The following is a 16,649-nucleotide window of genomic DNA, read 5'->3' on the forward strand; positions in this document are numbered from 1 at the left end:
GCCCCCGCCCCCAGCCCTGTGATCCTGACACTGTGCTGTCTTGGCCCCTTTCGGTGCCAACTTCCTTCCCAGATTCTAAGCCCCGCCCTTAGAAGGCAGAGATGAGATCTTCGCATCAGTGTTTTTTGGCTCTAACACAATGCCTGGTCCATAGGAGGTGGCAGAAGGACAATGCTGACGGCTTCTCCTTCGGAGGGATGGGGGCAGTGACACGAGGCTCTGAAGTGAGGCTCTCGGGTGAGTCCCAGACTGTGACCTGGGCTGGGGGACCAGGTTCGAGAAGGACCCGCTGTCAGCCTCCCGCGCTGCGTTCCGTGTTTACTTTCAAGGAACGAGCCTGTGGTTTTGGAGAAATCAGGCTCGGGCGAGGCAGAGTAAACGGGCGGGGAGCGTGGTGAGGAGCACTGGAGAAATGGAAAAGGCTGATGAAGCCCGCGGGCTAGCAATGGCCTCGCGCGTCTTGCTTCCTTTTGAACCACGATGGACTGTGGCTCAGGCGCCCCGGCGCCAGGTGCGCGGACACGCGTTTCCTGCGTGGGGCGGAGGGTGGCAGGGACCTGTCCTTGCTCTACAGTGCAGAGAGGTGTGGCAAGTTCGAATTGCCCAATCTTCCCATACGGGGAGGTAGTCCAGTCCTTCTGGAAGAGTCGCTGGCCCCGTTTAGGAGTCATCACAGTTCCTTTTATCTTGACCATCTGCAGGTTCCAGTAGAACTATTTTTCAAGGCGGCGGTATTTACAGAGACAAAGCTGAGCTGCTCAGTGGAGCCCAGGACGCTTCCAGTCTCTGAGGTCATGCAGACAAAATTAAAGAACAAAGTGGAATTGGTGCCATCGCAAATGATCTAGTGCCTCAAGTTTATTTCACCTGCTTTTGTTCGAAGACCAGCAGTCAATCGTCTTGCGTAACAAGCTCCCATCAGAAACATTTTTTTCGAGCATTTAGGAAATAAAGTTCACGTGCCAGGTCGGCCCTTACAAGTTGTAGGAGCAGTTTCACGCCTCAGCTTTTAAAAAGGTATCACGATACTAAGCCTTGTTTTCCTTCTAGGAAGGCGGCGGATTTAGGAAATGACTTGGGCGGGAGCATCTGTGGCCGAAAAAGATACAGACACACTCCCCAGGGACCAGAGCGGGTTCGCGGCCTTCCATAAGGTGCCAGGCAAGGGTCCGGTGCCCTCCGGCGCTCCCGTTCCAGGCCCCGGTTCCGAAGGTTTCCGGCGCCTTCCTAGACGTCTGAGTACAGTCAGGGAGCTGGGGGGCAGCTGGGTAGGCGAGAAGGGAGCCGGACTGCGCCTCAATCCTTGGTGCCAAGAACACCGTCTCGGGGGCGCGGCCAGCTTCCCGTGGATCGGACTTTCCGCCCAGGGGGCGGGCGGTGGAGCTCCAGTCTTGTCCCCTTCCCAGCTTCGGGCGGCCCCCAGGGCTGAGTAAACCGGGTGGAGGGAGCCTGCGAGGATTTCCTGAGCACTAAGGGCAGGAGGAGGGACGGGGGCAGGAGGAGGCACGGGGGCAGGAGGGACGGGAGCGCGGACCCTGAACCTGCCTGGGGCTGCGCTCCCTGGACGCGTCTCCAGCGCCTCCCAGAGCACGGGCGCTCTCCGCCCCGCGGAGCGCTCAGCCCCGGCCCCCCGCCCCCGGAGCCCCCGCCCCTCTCTGTAGCCTTAGGGAATCAGGTCCCGGAGGAAGAGGGTAGGTGGGGAGGCGGATGAGGGGTGGGGGACCCCTTGACGTCACTGGAAGGAGGTGCCGGGGTAGGAAGTGGGCTGTGGAAAGGTTATAAATGGCCCCCGCCCTCAGCTGCTCTTCAACGAGGTCCGCTGGAGTCTCGGAGCGCGCCCGCCGGACACTCCTCGCGGCTCTTCCCCGGTGGCGGCGGCGGCGGCGGCGGCTCGCAGCGGGTTCCGGGACTGGAGCGTAGCGGCCAAGGACGCGGAGCTGCGAGGATTACCCGGCAAGTGGCTGTCTTCCTGGCTGGAGCCGCGGATAGTGGCGCTCGGGGCGCGGAGCCAGAGCGCAGGGCCAGCGGCCGCGGAGAGCAAGAAGACAGGATCCGGCGGCTGGATAGGTCCCCCGTCAGGAGCGCGGGCACCGAGCGAGCAGGCCGCGTCGCGCTCACCATGGTCAGCTGCTGGGACACCGGCGTCCTGCTGTGCGCGCTGCTCGGCGGTCTGCTTCTCACAGGTAGGGCGCTACCCGGGCCGTGATGGGGCGGCAGGGGCACACCCTGGTGGCCGGGGCCGGGGGCCCTCGGGGAGGCGAGCCTCGGCGGGAACCTGGGACACGCGTCGCAGTGGGCACGCCTGGCGCCGTGGCGCCCTTCTCCTCCGCTGGGTGGTCAGGGTGCGCGCCTCGGAGAGCAGCTGGCGAGCCCCGCGGGCATCGCCGCCCTGGACAGCGCTGGGGCTGCCCCTTGGCGGCTGAAGTCGTTGATCCATTCTGCCCGGCTCCGGGCTCGGGGAGAGCCGCGCACCCGGACTTGCCTGACCCCAGACCTGCTTCCAGGAGGCCTGGCGCGGGTCCGCGGGGCCCTCCGGAGCCTAGAGCCGCGGCTCTCAGAACTCCCGTGAGGCTGCCGGGGGGCTGGGCTGAGCCCCACGGTGGCGACGTTGGGCACAGGCCACGACGTCGCGCCTCGAGAGGGAAGGAGGAGAGCCCACTTGGAAGGGTTCGCTTGTTTGCCGGGAGCAGACAAAACCCCGGAGATGGCAAGAGCTGGTATCTTTCGACTCACTTCGAGTCCCCGAGCCCGACTGTCCCCGGGATGTCCTACGAGCGTCCACTCCTCCCGCGTTTCTCCCACCGCGGGGCCGGAGCGCGCAGCCTGCCCAGGTCGCCGACCTGAGTGAACCTGACCGACGAGGCCAGTGGGGAACCCGAATACCGTTAAGTTTCGGAATTGCAAATCTAGCCTTTAAATTCCGAAAGAAGAAAGGGCCGATGATTTGGACCAAAAGATGCGGTTTGAGGAACGAATGAGGTCCGCCCCTTTCCTGGGCGTTAGGGAAACAGGCGGCAGAACCTTCGGGGCCAGAAGGTCGCACAGCGGTTAGGTTGGAAGCCGCCCCAGCGAGGCGCCACAGCCCGCGGGGATTTCGGAGCTCGGACTCGAGGCTCTGCCTAGCGGGACAGAGTGGCCGAGCCTTTTGGTTCGGTCCCCGTGGGCACAGAGAGCCCGATTTCGGAGCGCCTTTCTGTTATCCATCATGGAGAAAAGGTAAAATATGACATAAAAGACAGTAGCATAATAAAATAAATTATTGCAATGATCCCGGGAAGGAAAGTCAGTAGGGTTGAGCGTATTTTGCTTTAAAAAATTATTGTTAAATTCCAAAGGCTGTAACAGTCAAATAGTCTTTCACAGTGGGAAAACTAATTAGACCATCAGTTTCTAAATAACAAGCAATAGTTCCAACTAGATTGGTGAAACCATTAAACCTAGAAGCAAGGTGAAGTAATTCTGAGAACTCGCTGTAAGTTGGGAAAGTTGCTAAAACAACTATATTAAATTAAATGTTGCTTTTCTAATTCAAAAATACATTTTTGTTTTGAAAGTCACTTTTTTTGATACAATTGCTTACAGCATTTAAATAACTTGCTAAAGTCCATCTGTCTGTTACATAAAGGTAAATCTAGGTAATTGCCGTAAATCCGAAGAATGGAGGGAAGAATATACGTTTTATTAGATTTTCTGCTTCACACAGATATACCTTTATTTTTGTTTCAAAGCTGTGGTTGACTAGTGAAGTATAGTTCTCTATTAGGGGCTACTGAGATCGGTGGAAGCTTTTCAGAAACATAAGATCCTCTTGTGATTTCTCTTAGATTTTGTTTTACTTAAATGAGGCAGAAATCTTGGAACTCTTGTGATTAAACAAAATTTACACATGTGTTATAGGAAGAAAGCAAGACAAAACACTGGCAAGGTGAGAACCCCTTTACCTGCCGGTTTAAGGACCATTCCATCAGCGGAAGGCATTGGTAATTTCAAAGCCTGCCTTAAACCACAGGCTTCTCCGTCTGGTGAACAAACATCTTACGGTGAAACAGTCGGCGAAACAGTCGCTACTGACTTTCTAAACCATATCAGGGCTTTTGAACTGAACCCAAGGACCGCAGCTCTGGAGAGGGGGGCCCAAAAGGGGCCAAGTTTCTGTCCTGTGGATTTATCAGGAGTCCCGCTTGCACCCATCCTGGGCCAGGGTCTGCTCACAGCCTTTGCAGATTTATCAGTTATTATTACTGTGTGTGGGGGGTGGGGGGTGATGTGCATGTGTGCATTGCAAGGTAAAATAACCAGAGGTTCAGTAATACAAAAAGATAATGCATTTCCCCCAAAGAGTATATGTATCTTCTTCCAAATACCCTGGGAAATAAAAAGATGCCAATAATTTAGCTGTTTGCAACACGTCTGTATTGCAATCTTCCTCTTTAAAAAAAAAGCCCCTTCTCTCCAAAGCCTCATTTTCTTACTTCTAAGGCACCACCACGTCCTACACTAAAGCCACAGACCCTTTTTTTCTGTCCCAATTTTTCCTGTGTCTTTGAGCAGCTAACATTTACAATTTGCTATAACTAATTGGAAATGCTTCACTTGGAAATTTTGGGAGGGAAGTCTACATGAATAACATAAAGTTAAATAACAATTACATGAAAATAATACCCATTTCCAAATTGAATGTAATATATCTTATAATAAAGCTAATTGTACGCAATGATTTTTGTTGTTTTGCCCAAGGTTTAGGCAGCCACACTTTTTTGGTTGTGTCTCTCGACTGCATATGTGAAATGTTAATTATTTAGCACCTTTGGCAATCCGCTCAGTTTTCTAACTGATAGATGCTGCTGCAGGTGAACTATAAGTAGTCACCTACTCTAGTTCCTCAATGTTTTTTACCTTTATTATTATTTGAAGTTTTGTTCTTTCCCTGTAGAAAATTCTTTAATGAGCTATCCAGTTTCTTTTTTAGTGAAAACTAAGCGATGCTTTGGTTTCCGTACATAAGCTTCAGAAGTTAGAATAGACGGTTATTTCTAAGGCCTTTGCCAACTCTAACATCCAATGAATGAGTCTAAGAAACAGGCTGAACAGTCTGTCTCTCTCTCTCCCTCCCTTACCAACATTTGCGCACAGCATGGATGGGAAACTGAGAAGCCAGAGCTGACGCTGGAAGGACGAACTGGGTTTCCCCGCTTTCAGTAATCACACAGTATTTTCTTCTTCACTAGACTGCACCTAAACAACCAATTAACTTGGTCTCTGGTGGGCTGCACAAGCTGTTAGAGGATGCCCAAACTCCTGTAACATTGTCTTGGGCTTCTTTAGCAGGGTGTTAACTCTAGGAAGCAGACTCTACTTCATAACTCTAGTTACAGTATCTCTTCTAAGGATTCCAGTCATTTTAAACCCATATGCATTTCTTTTTTGTTATCAGTGCTCACTTATTTGATCCCAAATAACTTTATTTTAAAAGAGTTTTAACTTCAATGAGGATACTAAACCTCACTGAACCTATCTGATAAGACGTTTTAGAACCAAATAATCGCTTTGTTCTCCTTACCAAAAACGATGGAGACATTCTAAATCTACTTTGAATGTATATAATAATGGAGTGGAAAATGGTATATTGCAAAAAAATGGTTTTATATGGACCCCAAAAAATATCATGTCCTTGAGGAAGTGTTCTCCAACCTATAGCAAAGTCATGGCTGATATTTACTCTGGCTTGGGAAGTTCTGCAAAGCAAGAAAAAATAACAGAGCGGCAGCTTCTGTAGTATGTTAAGTTGAGATGGTATGTGAATGGGCCTAAGAATGGAGAGAAAGTGAGAGAAGCTTGGCACTTGGGTGTTAAATGCAAAGCTTGGGGTCGTCCGGTTCTTGGTTTAGTTGCGTCATCGTCATGAGTTTGCTGGGTGTCAAGTACATATCATAATTTTTCAGAGTGTTTGTCATTGTGGATAGGGGAGGAAGGACATTTGTAATATTAATAACACCCGGCCTTTTTTTTTTTTTTTAAGTAAAAATGTATTGTTAGGGATGGTTCAAAGCACTGAAAGCACCTGTTGCACTGGGTTTAACCAATTTAACAGAAGGATCCAGTCTGTCCCCCTGGCCGTGGTGTAGTGGTGAGCTGGGAAGGAATGAGGGGATCTGCCAGATGCTCTCCAGGCTTACCGCTGACTCCTGACACACTAGGGTGCCTTGGAAATTGCATGCTGCTGATTAAATTACTGGGCTTTATACCAGATTGAGGGAGGGGAAGGAAATGGAAGGAATGGGGTAATTGAGGGAGGGCTTGAAAGGACAGCCTCTGGCTTAGCATCTGGGACTGCTAAGGGGGTTTCATTAAGGAAATGGTTCCATTGAGTCTGCTGGAGATAGTGGACTAGATTTCCTGCATTGCGGTGCGGGCGGATGTGGGGGGATGTCAAGAATTCCTGGGGATTTCCCATCAGTCTTGGTGAAGCCATTTCTGATTATTGCTCTTCTCCTTGATGTTCTCAAGAGATTTGATGTCTCACAGACACACACATTGGGAGAGCGAGATGGAACCTCGTAGATGGGATCTACTCACCTCAGAGATGAGAAAATCCACCCAGCGCAGTTTGGCGATATTTTCCCCCCAGCTAAGGTCAGCAGCTGGCTGGTGACAGACCCAGGAAGGGATCCCAACGCTTAGTCTACAGATAACATTTCTGCTTCATTTTCATACTTCCTCTACCCCAGGTGGCGTAGAGGTGTTCAAATATTTGTTGAGAGACATTATTGCAGTACTAAAATTTCTTTGTAAACTCCAGCATCTTTTTCTCATATAAAAATTTCATCGATTTCCTTAAAGCCCATAGGGGTTTGAATTAAGAATATCCAGTTAATGGCTGCTCGGTAGTATGCCGAGAGATTCGGTGAAAAGATTAATGTTTCTTGTGAGTAGTTAGATTCTTCTTTTGAACTGCTGTGCCTTAAATATAGTTGTGGTTTGCAGTACCAGCTTCATCTTTCACCACTTCTCTCCACACACCCTGTGTCCCAGCTACACAAACTCTACCCCAGTCAGAAATTACTCACCCTTCTACAGATGGGCCTCGTACTTTCATTGCCCTGTGTTGGCACTGCTTGTCTGCTAGACCCTTTTCTCCCTCTGCATCTCTTCCTCCCCCGCCTTCAAAATCCAGCTCAGAACCATCTCCCCGAGTGCTTCCTTGTAGCCCCAGACAGAATGAATTGTTCTTGCACTTCTGCATGTGTCCTCCTGTACGTACCCTCCTATACGTGGCCGCTCTATGAGCCCTCCTCCAGTTCCTCTCACCTGGCTGTGCCCTGGCTGTTTGAGGAGAGACTCTAGCTGTCCTCAGATCCCTGGCACCTACTGTAATGCCTGACATGGAGGTTCTCGGGAAGTGTTGGATGAATGAGTGAATGAATGAATGATGTAGCCACATTATCATTTCAAATAAGAAATGAGTCAAGGCCAGATAGGAATTTATTCCAGTATATGGGTGTGCTCCTGCCTGTCCATTTGGTCTCAGTGACAGTGGATTCCTTAGAGGGACTGTTCCTAATAGATGATGTTTGTCCACTGCAACAAGTGACTAAGATATGGGAAATCAGCTATGAGCTTCAACTCTCTGAAATACTTACTTCCCATAATCCCTATCCGTTTTGTCTTCATACTTCCCTGAGTCCTCTGAGCCCCCAAAGCCGGGCTTTGGTCTGTGCAGAAGTTCTGTCTTTGCTTCTCTTAGTGAGGTGCCAAGAGCTTTGACTTGACCCTGCAGTGTCTTATCCAATTTTTAGAGACAACAGTGCTGTCAGATGTTACGGTTAGACTTACGTGTCCTCTCATAGACTCAAATCTGAGTCCTCGGGTGCCGGGCTCTGACGCCAACCCAAAGGACAGAGGCATCCACACACAGCACCAATGCTCTGTTTCAATAGGAGCCTTTGGTTTCAAGGCACAAGACCAGGCTACCCGCCTGATTTCCTCTTTTCTCGGCTGGGTTCTCCTCAACCACTCGTGCAAACAGGCTCTTGGCAGGCCCTCCCTACTAGGAAGGTGTGAGACCTAATCTGAAAAATCTGAAGCGCATGGTCAGGGCTCACGTTGGTGCCTCCCCCCACCCCCCCAGCCCCATACTTTGCACACACCTACAACATACTCCAAAACTTGCTTCTCCAAGTGTGGTCCATGCTGGACCTTAATGAATCAGAGAGTGCATTTCAATGAAGTCCCCAGATGTTTTGTTGATACATTAAAAATGGAGAAGCACTGATTTTAGTAAAGGATTCTTAACTCTGGTGTCAGGGTCTAAGTCCTTTTCACCTTTGACCTGTGTGACTCAGGGATTGGACCTGGGCTGGCCAGCAGCCTCTTGTGGCCCCCACATTGTTCTGTGCCCCGTTTTCTGCTGGGACACCTGTGTCCTACTTCAAGACTCTTTTTTTTACAGACTTAGCTTGGACCTGTAATCAAAGTAAACAGAGATGTGATCTTGAAGATACCAAGGTGAACCAAATCCTCGGTGCAAGATCAAGGTCTTAGAAAATATGGACTTGGGGGAAAGAGCAAAAATGGCATGAAATAGGTTTTAACCATACATCAAAGTTTTACAAGGCATTTGCTTCCCAAACAAAATTACTTGGTAATGAAAACCAGCGAAGGTGTCTCTTTCTCCAGAATCTCTGTGGTCAAGTTGTCTCATGGTGTCATGCTGTCGCTGATAACGATTTTTTTCTGCTTTTTCCTGGCTTGAGATCTAATGTGTTTTGCACTTGCGCTCTTCCTTGTCTCATTGCGAATCTTGGCCAATGCATTTGTCCTTTCATAGATGATCACAGTGCTTACAGGCGTTTTTTTCTCAGCCGAGTCTCCAGTCCTTCTGTTGAAGGGGTGGAGTGGGAATAGATTTCCTTTCAAGCCACAGACCCATCCTGTGGTCTACACCACCCAAGCTTTAACAATGATCAGACTCTTTTGTTAAAAGAGGCCTGAAGTGAACCTTGTATAAACGAAAAGCTTTGGCTTTCATTATCCACAAATACGAAACCACCTAAACTCAAGGCCACCTTTAACAAAACGCTGATTAGTACTTACTGTTCCCATTGAGTTCTGGGAAACCCTTTGCTTCTCTCTAGGGTCCCCAGCCTTAGCTCTGTATTAGAATCCTCCCGGGAGCTTTTAAACACCGTCTTGCCCTGGCTGCACTCCTGACAGTTTAATCACAATTGGGCGGGGGAAGGGGAGACCCAGGCACCAGTAGTTTTAAAGCTCCAGGCAGAGGTTAAGAAACTATTTCATCAGACATCCAAATTACCTGGAGAGCTTGCTACATCCAGAGTCTCTGATTCCAATAGTCTGGGCTGGGGCCAAGAATTTGCATTTCTGACAACTTCCCAGGTGAGGTCGAGATGCACCTGATCCAGACACCTGGCTTTGAGAACCCGTACCCTGGGGCTGATTTGAGAGGCTTGGCCACCTAGGAGGCACCTGCCCACGTGCCAATGTGTAAAAGGCACTGAATCGTTACTGGGGCATATCACAAGGTGGAGGAAGCTGTACTTACAAGAATTCCTGCCAGGAGGAGACTATGCTTTTAGTGTGTAGAAGACAGGCTAGGATGACATGTTTGGGACGTGCCATCAATGGATGTAGCGGAATTGCCTTCTGAGGAAAGTGGGTCTGTTTTGCTGAGTGGTGTATGTGAGTTAGGAACCGGCCCTGAATTGCTGATCTAGACAACAGTCTTTCTTCTCTGCCTCACACCACGGAGCATTCCGCCTTTCCTCTATAGAAGCATTGGCAAATGTCTAGAGTCCTTTCAAAAGGTGCCATATGTGTACTGACCTGTCCCGACCAACCGTGTGCCTCATTCCCAGCCCTGCTTTCCCCACAGGGCTGTGGGAGGCCTCGCGCTGCTTTGCCTCTGCAGCTGAGCCCCTGCCTCCATGTTTCCTTTGCTGGGATCAGCACACACACACACACACACACACACACACACACACACACACACTCTCCCCCCCTCCCCCCTCACACACACCTGGGAGGCTGAATTCTACCAGTTGGAGCATTTTGGTTCTGCTGACTTTTGTGATGTGCTAGCGGTCTGTCCCCATTGGTGAGAAAAGTCACTGCCTGGTTGGAGACAGAGCTGGCCGGCCACTGTGCAGAAGCGGTTCTGGGACCTTGTGAAACACCAGGAATGCTACTTTTCCCCAAAAATAAGACCCAGCTGGACAATCAGCACTAATGAGTCTTTTGGAGCAAAAATTAATATAAGATCCGGTATTATATTATACTATATTATATTATATAAGAGCTGGTCTCATTTTACTATTATAGTAAAATGAGACCGGCTCTTATATTAATTTTTGCTCCAAAAGACGCATTAGAGCTGACTGTCCAGCTAGGTCTTATTTTGGGGGCAACAGGATAGCCACTTCTTCCCTGAGAGCCTCTGGGGTACCGATAGGGCATGTAAGATTTGACACTCTGTGAGCACCACATGAACACTTTTATTTTCAAACGTGAGAAGTGTACACACTTTGCACACTACTGGGTCACTGCCTCTGCAGGGCTGAGTCATGGCAGCGTTTGTAACTGTCATCTGTTGCTATGAAACAGCCTGCCCCAAAACTCAGTGGCCTAAAACAAGAATTCATTATGTCTTATGAATGTGTGGATTAGAAATTTGAGCTGGGCTCCACTGGATAGCTTTTCATCCATCCAGCTGGATGGTGGGTCACTCATGCAGCTGTAGTGACCTGACATTTGAACTGGGACCTTGGTGCTGGCTGTCACTGGGTCTCCCTCTGCATGGGTCTTTCACCATTCAGTAATCTGGCCCTGGCTTCCTTACGTGGTGGCAGGGGCGGTCCAAGAGGGCAACGATGGAAGCTCCAGGGCCTTTTGAGGCCTGGGCTTTGGAATTCTTACAATACCCCTCTGCCACATTCAATTGGTCCTCACCCAGAGTCAGGGGCTGGGGAAATAGGCTCCTGTCTTGATGGGAGGAGCTGTACAATATTGTGGCCATTTTTTTCAATCTGCCATACCACACCACTACTTAGCCTTTTCTTTTCAGTCTAGATATTAGGCAGGAGTTTGGCCAAGAAAATAATAATGAATAACGCCCTGACCCTTCTAAACAATGCCTGTGAGTGAGACGACTGGTCCAGTGGAAAAGCTTCCGATTCACAGACCTTTTGATTGGGGTACAACTTTTGATTAGAGGCTGCTAGCCTCTTATGAGTGCCATGACACCAGCACGGGAGGACAGCTGACCCTCAGATTCTGAGTGTAGACAGCTCTGCAGCTTCTCGGGGCTTGTATCATACAGTCTCTGATTGAGTACCTTCGTTTGGAGGATGTGGTGAGGCTGTATGCTTTGGGGGAGGTAGAAAGGAGGAAGCCAACCCCTCTGGATTGTCAGGCACTTTGATTGAATTGGTTATTTTATGCAATCCCAAGAGGTAGCACAGTACTCTTAAACATGAGGAAACTGAGGCTTAGGTCAATGAAATACTTTTCCTAAGAGCACAGAAGAGATAAGTAAGGCTGGATCATTTCAGTCTCATTCCATCAGACTCCAAACCACCCTCCTATCTCCAGGACTTCCAGCCTAAACGAAGAGGGGAGAAGGAAATAAGCAGCGATGAGAGTGTGCTAGTCTTTCCCTTCTTTCAAAACCATTTTTCCTGGGAATATTGCCATCTCTAAAGAATGTGAGAAGCCACTGCTACTCCAGCTTAAAGCGGCCTTTGGAGATTCCACTGCTCCCTGTGGCAGACACCATTGGAGTCTCTATTAAGACAGAATTTTCATCAGGCCGATTTTCCTAGTATCATGAGTATTCAAGGACCTTTCCAATCAAGTACCTTTCTAAAAATTCAGGTCAGAAAAAGGTCTCCAAAGCCATTAAGAACATGATTTTATATGGGCTTCAAAACTGCTCTCCTGTAAGTAGCTTTAAACTAATTCAGAAAACACAGGACGGACGATGCAGCCAGTACTTTGATTCTGGAAAAGCTCTCCGCACGCAGGACCTCAGAAAAAGCCGGGATTGCCCTGTGCCGGGAATCCAGTGTCTACGGCTCGGGGAACCTTTTAGGTCCCTGAAACCGCAAAGACTTGGAGCTTATTCTTACTGAAGCTGGAGTACAGCCAAGGACCCTGACTCTGAAGGCCCTACCTGGGTTGGGGGAGGGGTACACTAAACACGACCCCAAGGGGAAGGGGGAGGAATGCACCCACTGAGCATGCACACTTTTAACTTTCTTTTCTGCACAGAAACCTTTAGTGACTTGCCAAGACTCACACCCCTATGGCATGACCAGATCGGGATTCGAACCTATGCCTCAGATTTTAAAATCGATGCTCTTCCCTCGAACATTTACCTAACATACCTTGAATGTTAAAATCTAGGAATCAAGGAAAACCAGATTGGTTTTCAGGGTGTAGAATAACAAGCTGTTTTGTGTGAGAAAAGGACAAGTGTTCCCGAGCATTTTCCTGGAGGAGTTACTTTCGGTCTGGGACGGCCACAGCCACAGGCCTTGATTTCCCTGTTTGATCAGGATCCTTGTACTGTTATCAGAAATGGAAACATTTCTTTAAGCCCTGTTTCTCCCTGGGTCTCTTGCTCTTCCTTAGAGCATTCCTTTCAGCTATCCAAGTGTGCAAGAAGTCAAGAGAGAAAAAAGCGATTTCCGTCTTTCTTGATCTATATTACTTGGAGAGGGACACTTTGGGATACCCAAATATGGCCACGTTTATCCCAATCTGAGAAAAATTGTATCCTGCCATCCTTTGAGGAGTTTTATCTTGTGTTCCGAAGAAACAGTGGAGAGTGGTCAAATGGATGTATGCCTTGGATGAAAATTATAAGGAGGGGTGATACATATACTGTTTGATTTTTATGCTTGTTTTCTTTTTCTAACTTGGCATTAGAGAAACCAAAAATGTATAAACAGATGGAAAGGCAGGGATATATTAGAGGGATTGCAAACAAACAATTTTAAAAGGCAATGTAAACCCCTGTTACAGCATTTCGCCTATGATTAATGGTATTGTTTTCTTTTTCGAAAACACTGTTTAACTCTATTTTCCACTTAATGTCTCCTGCTGGATTGGATTTTTGTTCTCTGCTGTTATTTGGAAATTTTTATAGCTTTGAAATCTTCTCCATAGGGAATTCTGCTAGAACTGGAGGGAAAAAAAAGAATTGAGTAATTCCCCTATTTATTATTAAATTATCGTTATCCCCTATTGCCCTAGAATGGACCCTGTGTACCTATAACTTCTTGAGGATTAGGGAATATTTGACGTACATTGTTGATGCACAGATTAAAAGTGGTTCTACCAATTGTTGCCCCGTCCCTGACTCCAAAATTGGTAAGTGAAAAATACCCAATGCAAAGTGTTTGCCACATAAAGTCACTTAGAAATTCAGGAAACTAACATGAATGCTAATTTCCAAGAATTTCTATTTCAAGAATGTCTATTAGCCTTTTAGACTGGACATTAAATTAAGTGATTCTATATCTAGACAGATCTCTTTTTAGGAGTAGTAAAATTCTAAAATATAGAAATCGGGTTGTTTTTCTTTCATGTGTGCTTTGCAGTCCAGGCAAATTGGGCAAGGCATGGTCTTCCTGGAATAATTCACTCACCATGTGGGAGAATGTTAAGTACAGACTGGGGGGGAGGGTAATTTCTTTCAAAAAATATATTTTCTTACAGCATTTTGGAATGCTGTATTTTCTGCTGTGATTTCATGAGGAAAACTATGGATCATGTCAAACGTAATTCTCCTGATGCCATTTCATAAGCAGTCCTCATTCTAGGGTGATGCCCAACTTCCAGTGTGAGTTCAGGCAGGCGTAGAAGACTGTTTTGTTTTAGAACATTTCAAACATATTCACTTGAAAGGTGCTCAAGCAATTATCAAGTAACACATTTTATTTCGAGATAGAAACATGGTTGTACTTATTGTGCTATATGTTTATCATTGTCTTATTTTGGGACATTAACTGTGGATTTTACTGAAATGAATCACTTATGTTAGCAAAGTATGATTCCCTGTGCTCAAAAGCACATCCTTTCAAAAGAAAACACACATAGTTTGGAGGTGACCTCTATTTGTTGATTTAGATAATCTACATTTCTTGGTATTTACCTAATCTACTTGTAGATGACTCATGTCCTAAGAGGCCACTCAAGGGAAGCCCTTCAAGGCAAAAGGTTTGTTGCTGATGCATCTTGACAGCTGTGAATCCACTACAGTGCCGGTCAGTCATTCAATAAACTCTGCCCGAAACGTCTGACACTCGCTCCTCGCCGTTCCTCTGGGCCTCAGGGGCCTCTGTAGACGTCATGGTTCCACATTAGTTCTCCTTCTAAGAATCTACGTGTGTGTGTGTAGGTGGAGGAGGTTGGCCCAAATATGTCTGAGAGCTGGCAATAATTCTCCCCACACATTTGAAATGTTCTGTTCCTTCCATTTGAAGCACCCTCTGGTTCCAGTGACCCCCTTCCTTAGCCCTGGCTGAGCTGGCCATGTTCTCCTGAACTGAATCCAGACTCGGGATTCAGAATGAGGATCTGAGCTGCCCAGCCACTAGAGAAACGGTTCCCAGAGATATTTCCTTTAGATGAACCCTCCTGCTGGGACCCTCTGAGCTGGTCAAGGTTCCCAAACAGCACAGAAGAGGACAGTTGATTGGGAACTTGAATTTCTAGGTGCACCAACACAGCCTGAAGATGTTCGGTGCTGTTACTGTTGGTGCCACTGCTTTTGCCATCTTGGATGAGAACATGTGGGTTGAAAACTATTTCCTCTTGGCCTGGACCATCCATGGTGTGAGCTAGGAAGAGGAGTGAAAAGGCGGGATGAGTTAAGTCCTGGCTCGTGCACATCCCATCGTTTTCTTTTCTCCCCCTCATTGCAGGCCTCTTCCATGATTTCCAAAAGCACAATGTCTCCTGGGCATATCTTGTAGTGAATGTTCACTTGTGGCTTTTATTCTAGTGGTGAGTGAAGTCAGGTAGACCGCAGACTAAAAACACACATACCCAGACACACACACACACACAGACACGTACACACTCCAGGGCATTGGAAGAAGACAATAGGCTTTCTCCTCTTAGCAAAGGGGTCAAGGAAAGCAGAGTTGTAGATGCAAGAGACTTGAAGGACAGTTGGTAAAAGAAAACAATTATTTAAAAACTAAGATGAGCTGTGGAGGGTTTGAAGATTTGGAAGTCTTTGAAAGAGAAAGATACCCTGATGTTTCCTTCAGCAAATACAGTCATTCTTCAGGTCTCACCTTCAACATCATTCTTCTGAGAGGTCCCTCCCTCCCTGGGCTGGCTTAACTATCCCCCCTCTCTGGTACTCCATGATAGCATACAAATATAATGTAATTTTATGTTTATATAAAAAGGAATTTATAAGTATGAAACTCCATATACCTACATTTACTTGTTTATTTGTCTGTTGTCCAGCCTCACTTATAAATGCTTTAAAGAAAGCAATCTTGTTTGTCTTATTACTCATTACTATCTTAGTGTATGTTTCAAATATTAAATAGAAGAATAAATACTGAGGCTGAGGGATGGAGGAATCAACACGGTAAGCGGGGGAACGGGAGGGGTCACATTGGGAATGGAGTAGGGAAAAACCAGGGTTGGCAGGCATTGAAGAGAGACAGGAGAAGAGACAAATGAGGGACGAGTTCCCAGACTCCTAGTCATGGATGGGAGTCCAGCCTTTAACCCCCCATGTCAGCCTCTTCCTGAGGGTGTTGGTGGTTTAACTTTGTGGGGACAGCTCTGGTATTGGGGTCCTTAGTGCCTCTCCACAGAGTACTTCCTTCTGGATTTATGTAACTCTGCTTATTGGTTCTGGTCTTCTCTACCAAAATGAGCTGGTTCGTAAGTTATTTTAAAGCCTATTAGGTTGACCGCCAACTGATAACAGAAATTGGTGCTTTGTTTTGTTTTCTCTTTCATCAGAGATGTGATTTCTTGCAAGACATCATAAAGGCTAATTCTAGAAACAAAGTTCTAGATAGATTAATGAAAAGTACATGAATAAAATGTCTCAAGAATTAAAAACAATATTCTCCAGGTTTGGGGTATAAATGCCTTTAAAGTCTTCTGTGGATGTTTGTTAGGAAGGCCTTCGGATCACATACTGAAATGAGTGAAAAATGTTCAGTAAATTATATCTTTAAAAGTTGAGTTACTGCCGGTGGAAGCATACTGCTTTTAATAGGTTACTTTCCCTTCCAGAACCTTGACTCTCAGCAAAACTTATACAACATTAATTCCATCTAAGATTTTTTAAAAAAATTTTATTGGGGAATATTGGGGAACCATGTGTTTCTCCAGGCCCATCAGCTCTGAGTCGTTGTCCTTCAATCTAGTTGTGGAGGGCGCAGCTCACTGGCCCATGTGGGAATCGAACCGGCAACCCCGCTGCTCAGAACTTGAGCTCTAACCAACTGAGCCATCTGGCCCAGTTTTTTCAAAGTTTGTAAAATCTTAGGAAGGCACAGTTATTACAAACACTTCTTATGTAAATTAACTGAGCACAAGAAAATATGAAAATTAAAGGAACCCAGAATTAAAAAGAATAGTTCAGTCAGTAT

At 47.1% G+C, this 16,649-nt stretch overlaps 1 protein-coding gene across 1 annotated transcript in view; it reads left to right on the plus strand.

Annotated features, from left to right (window-relative positions):
- The first annotated feature begins 1,776 nt into the window (after positions 1-1,776).
- Positions 1,777-16,649, plus strand: part of FLT1 (fms related receptor tyrosine kinase 1) — a 159,936-nt gene continuing 145,063 nt past the window's right edge. The window contains exon 1 of the mRNA XM_019736494.3: positions 1,777-2,183. Coding sequence (XP_019592053.2) covers positions 2,120-2,183 — 64 coding nt within the window. The 5' untranslated portion in view covers positions 1,777-2,119. The remainder of the gene's footprint in view (positions 2,184-16,649) is intronic.

The sequence above is a fragment of the Rhinolophus sinicus genome, chromosome 16, assembly GCF_057876585.1.
Source record: "Rhinolophus sinicus isolate RSI-liver-muscle chromosome 16, RSI-T2T, whole genome shotgun sequence".
In the NCBI taxonomy this organism is placed as follows: Eukaryota; Metazoa; Chordata; class Mammalia; order Chiroptera; family Rhinolophidae; genus Rhinolophus; species Rhinolophus sinicus.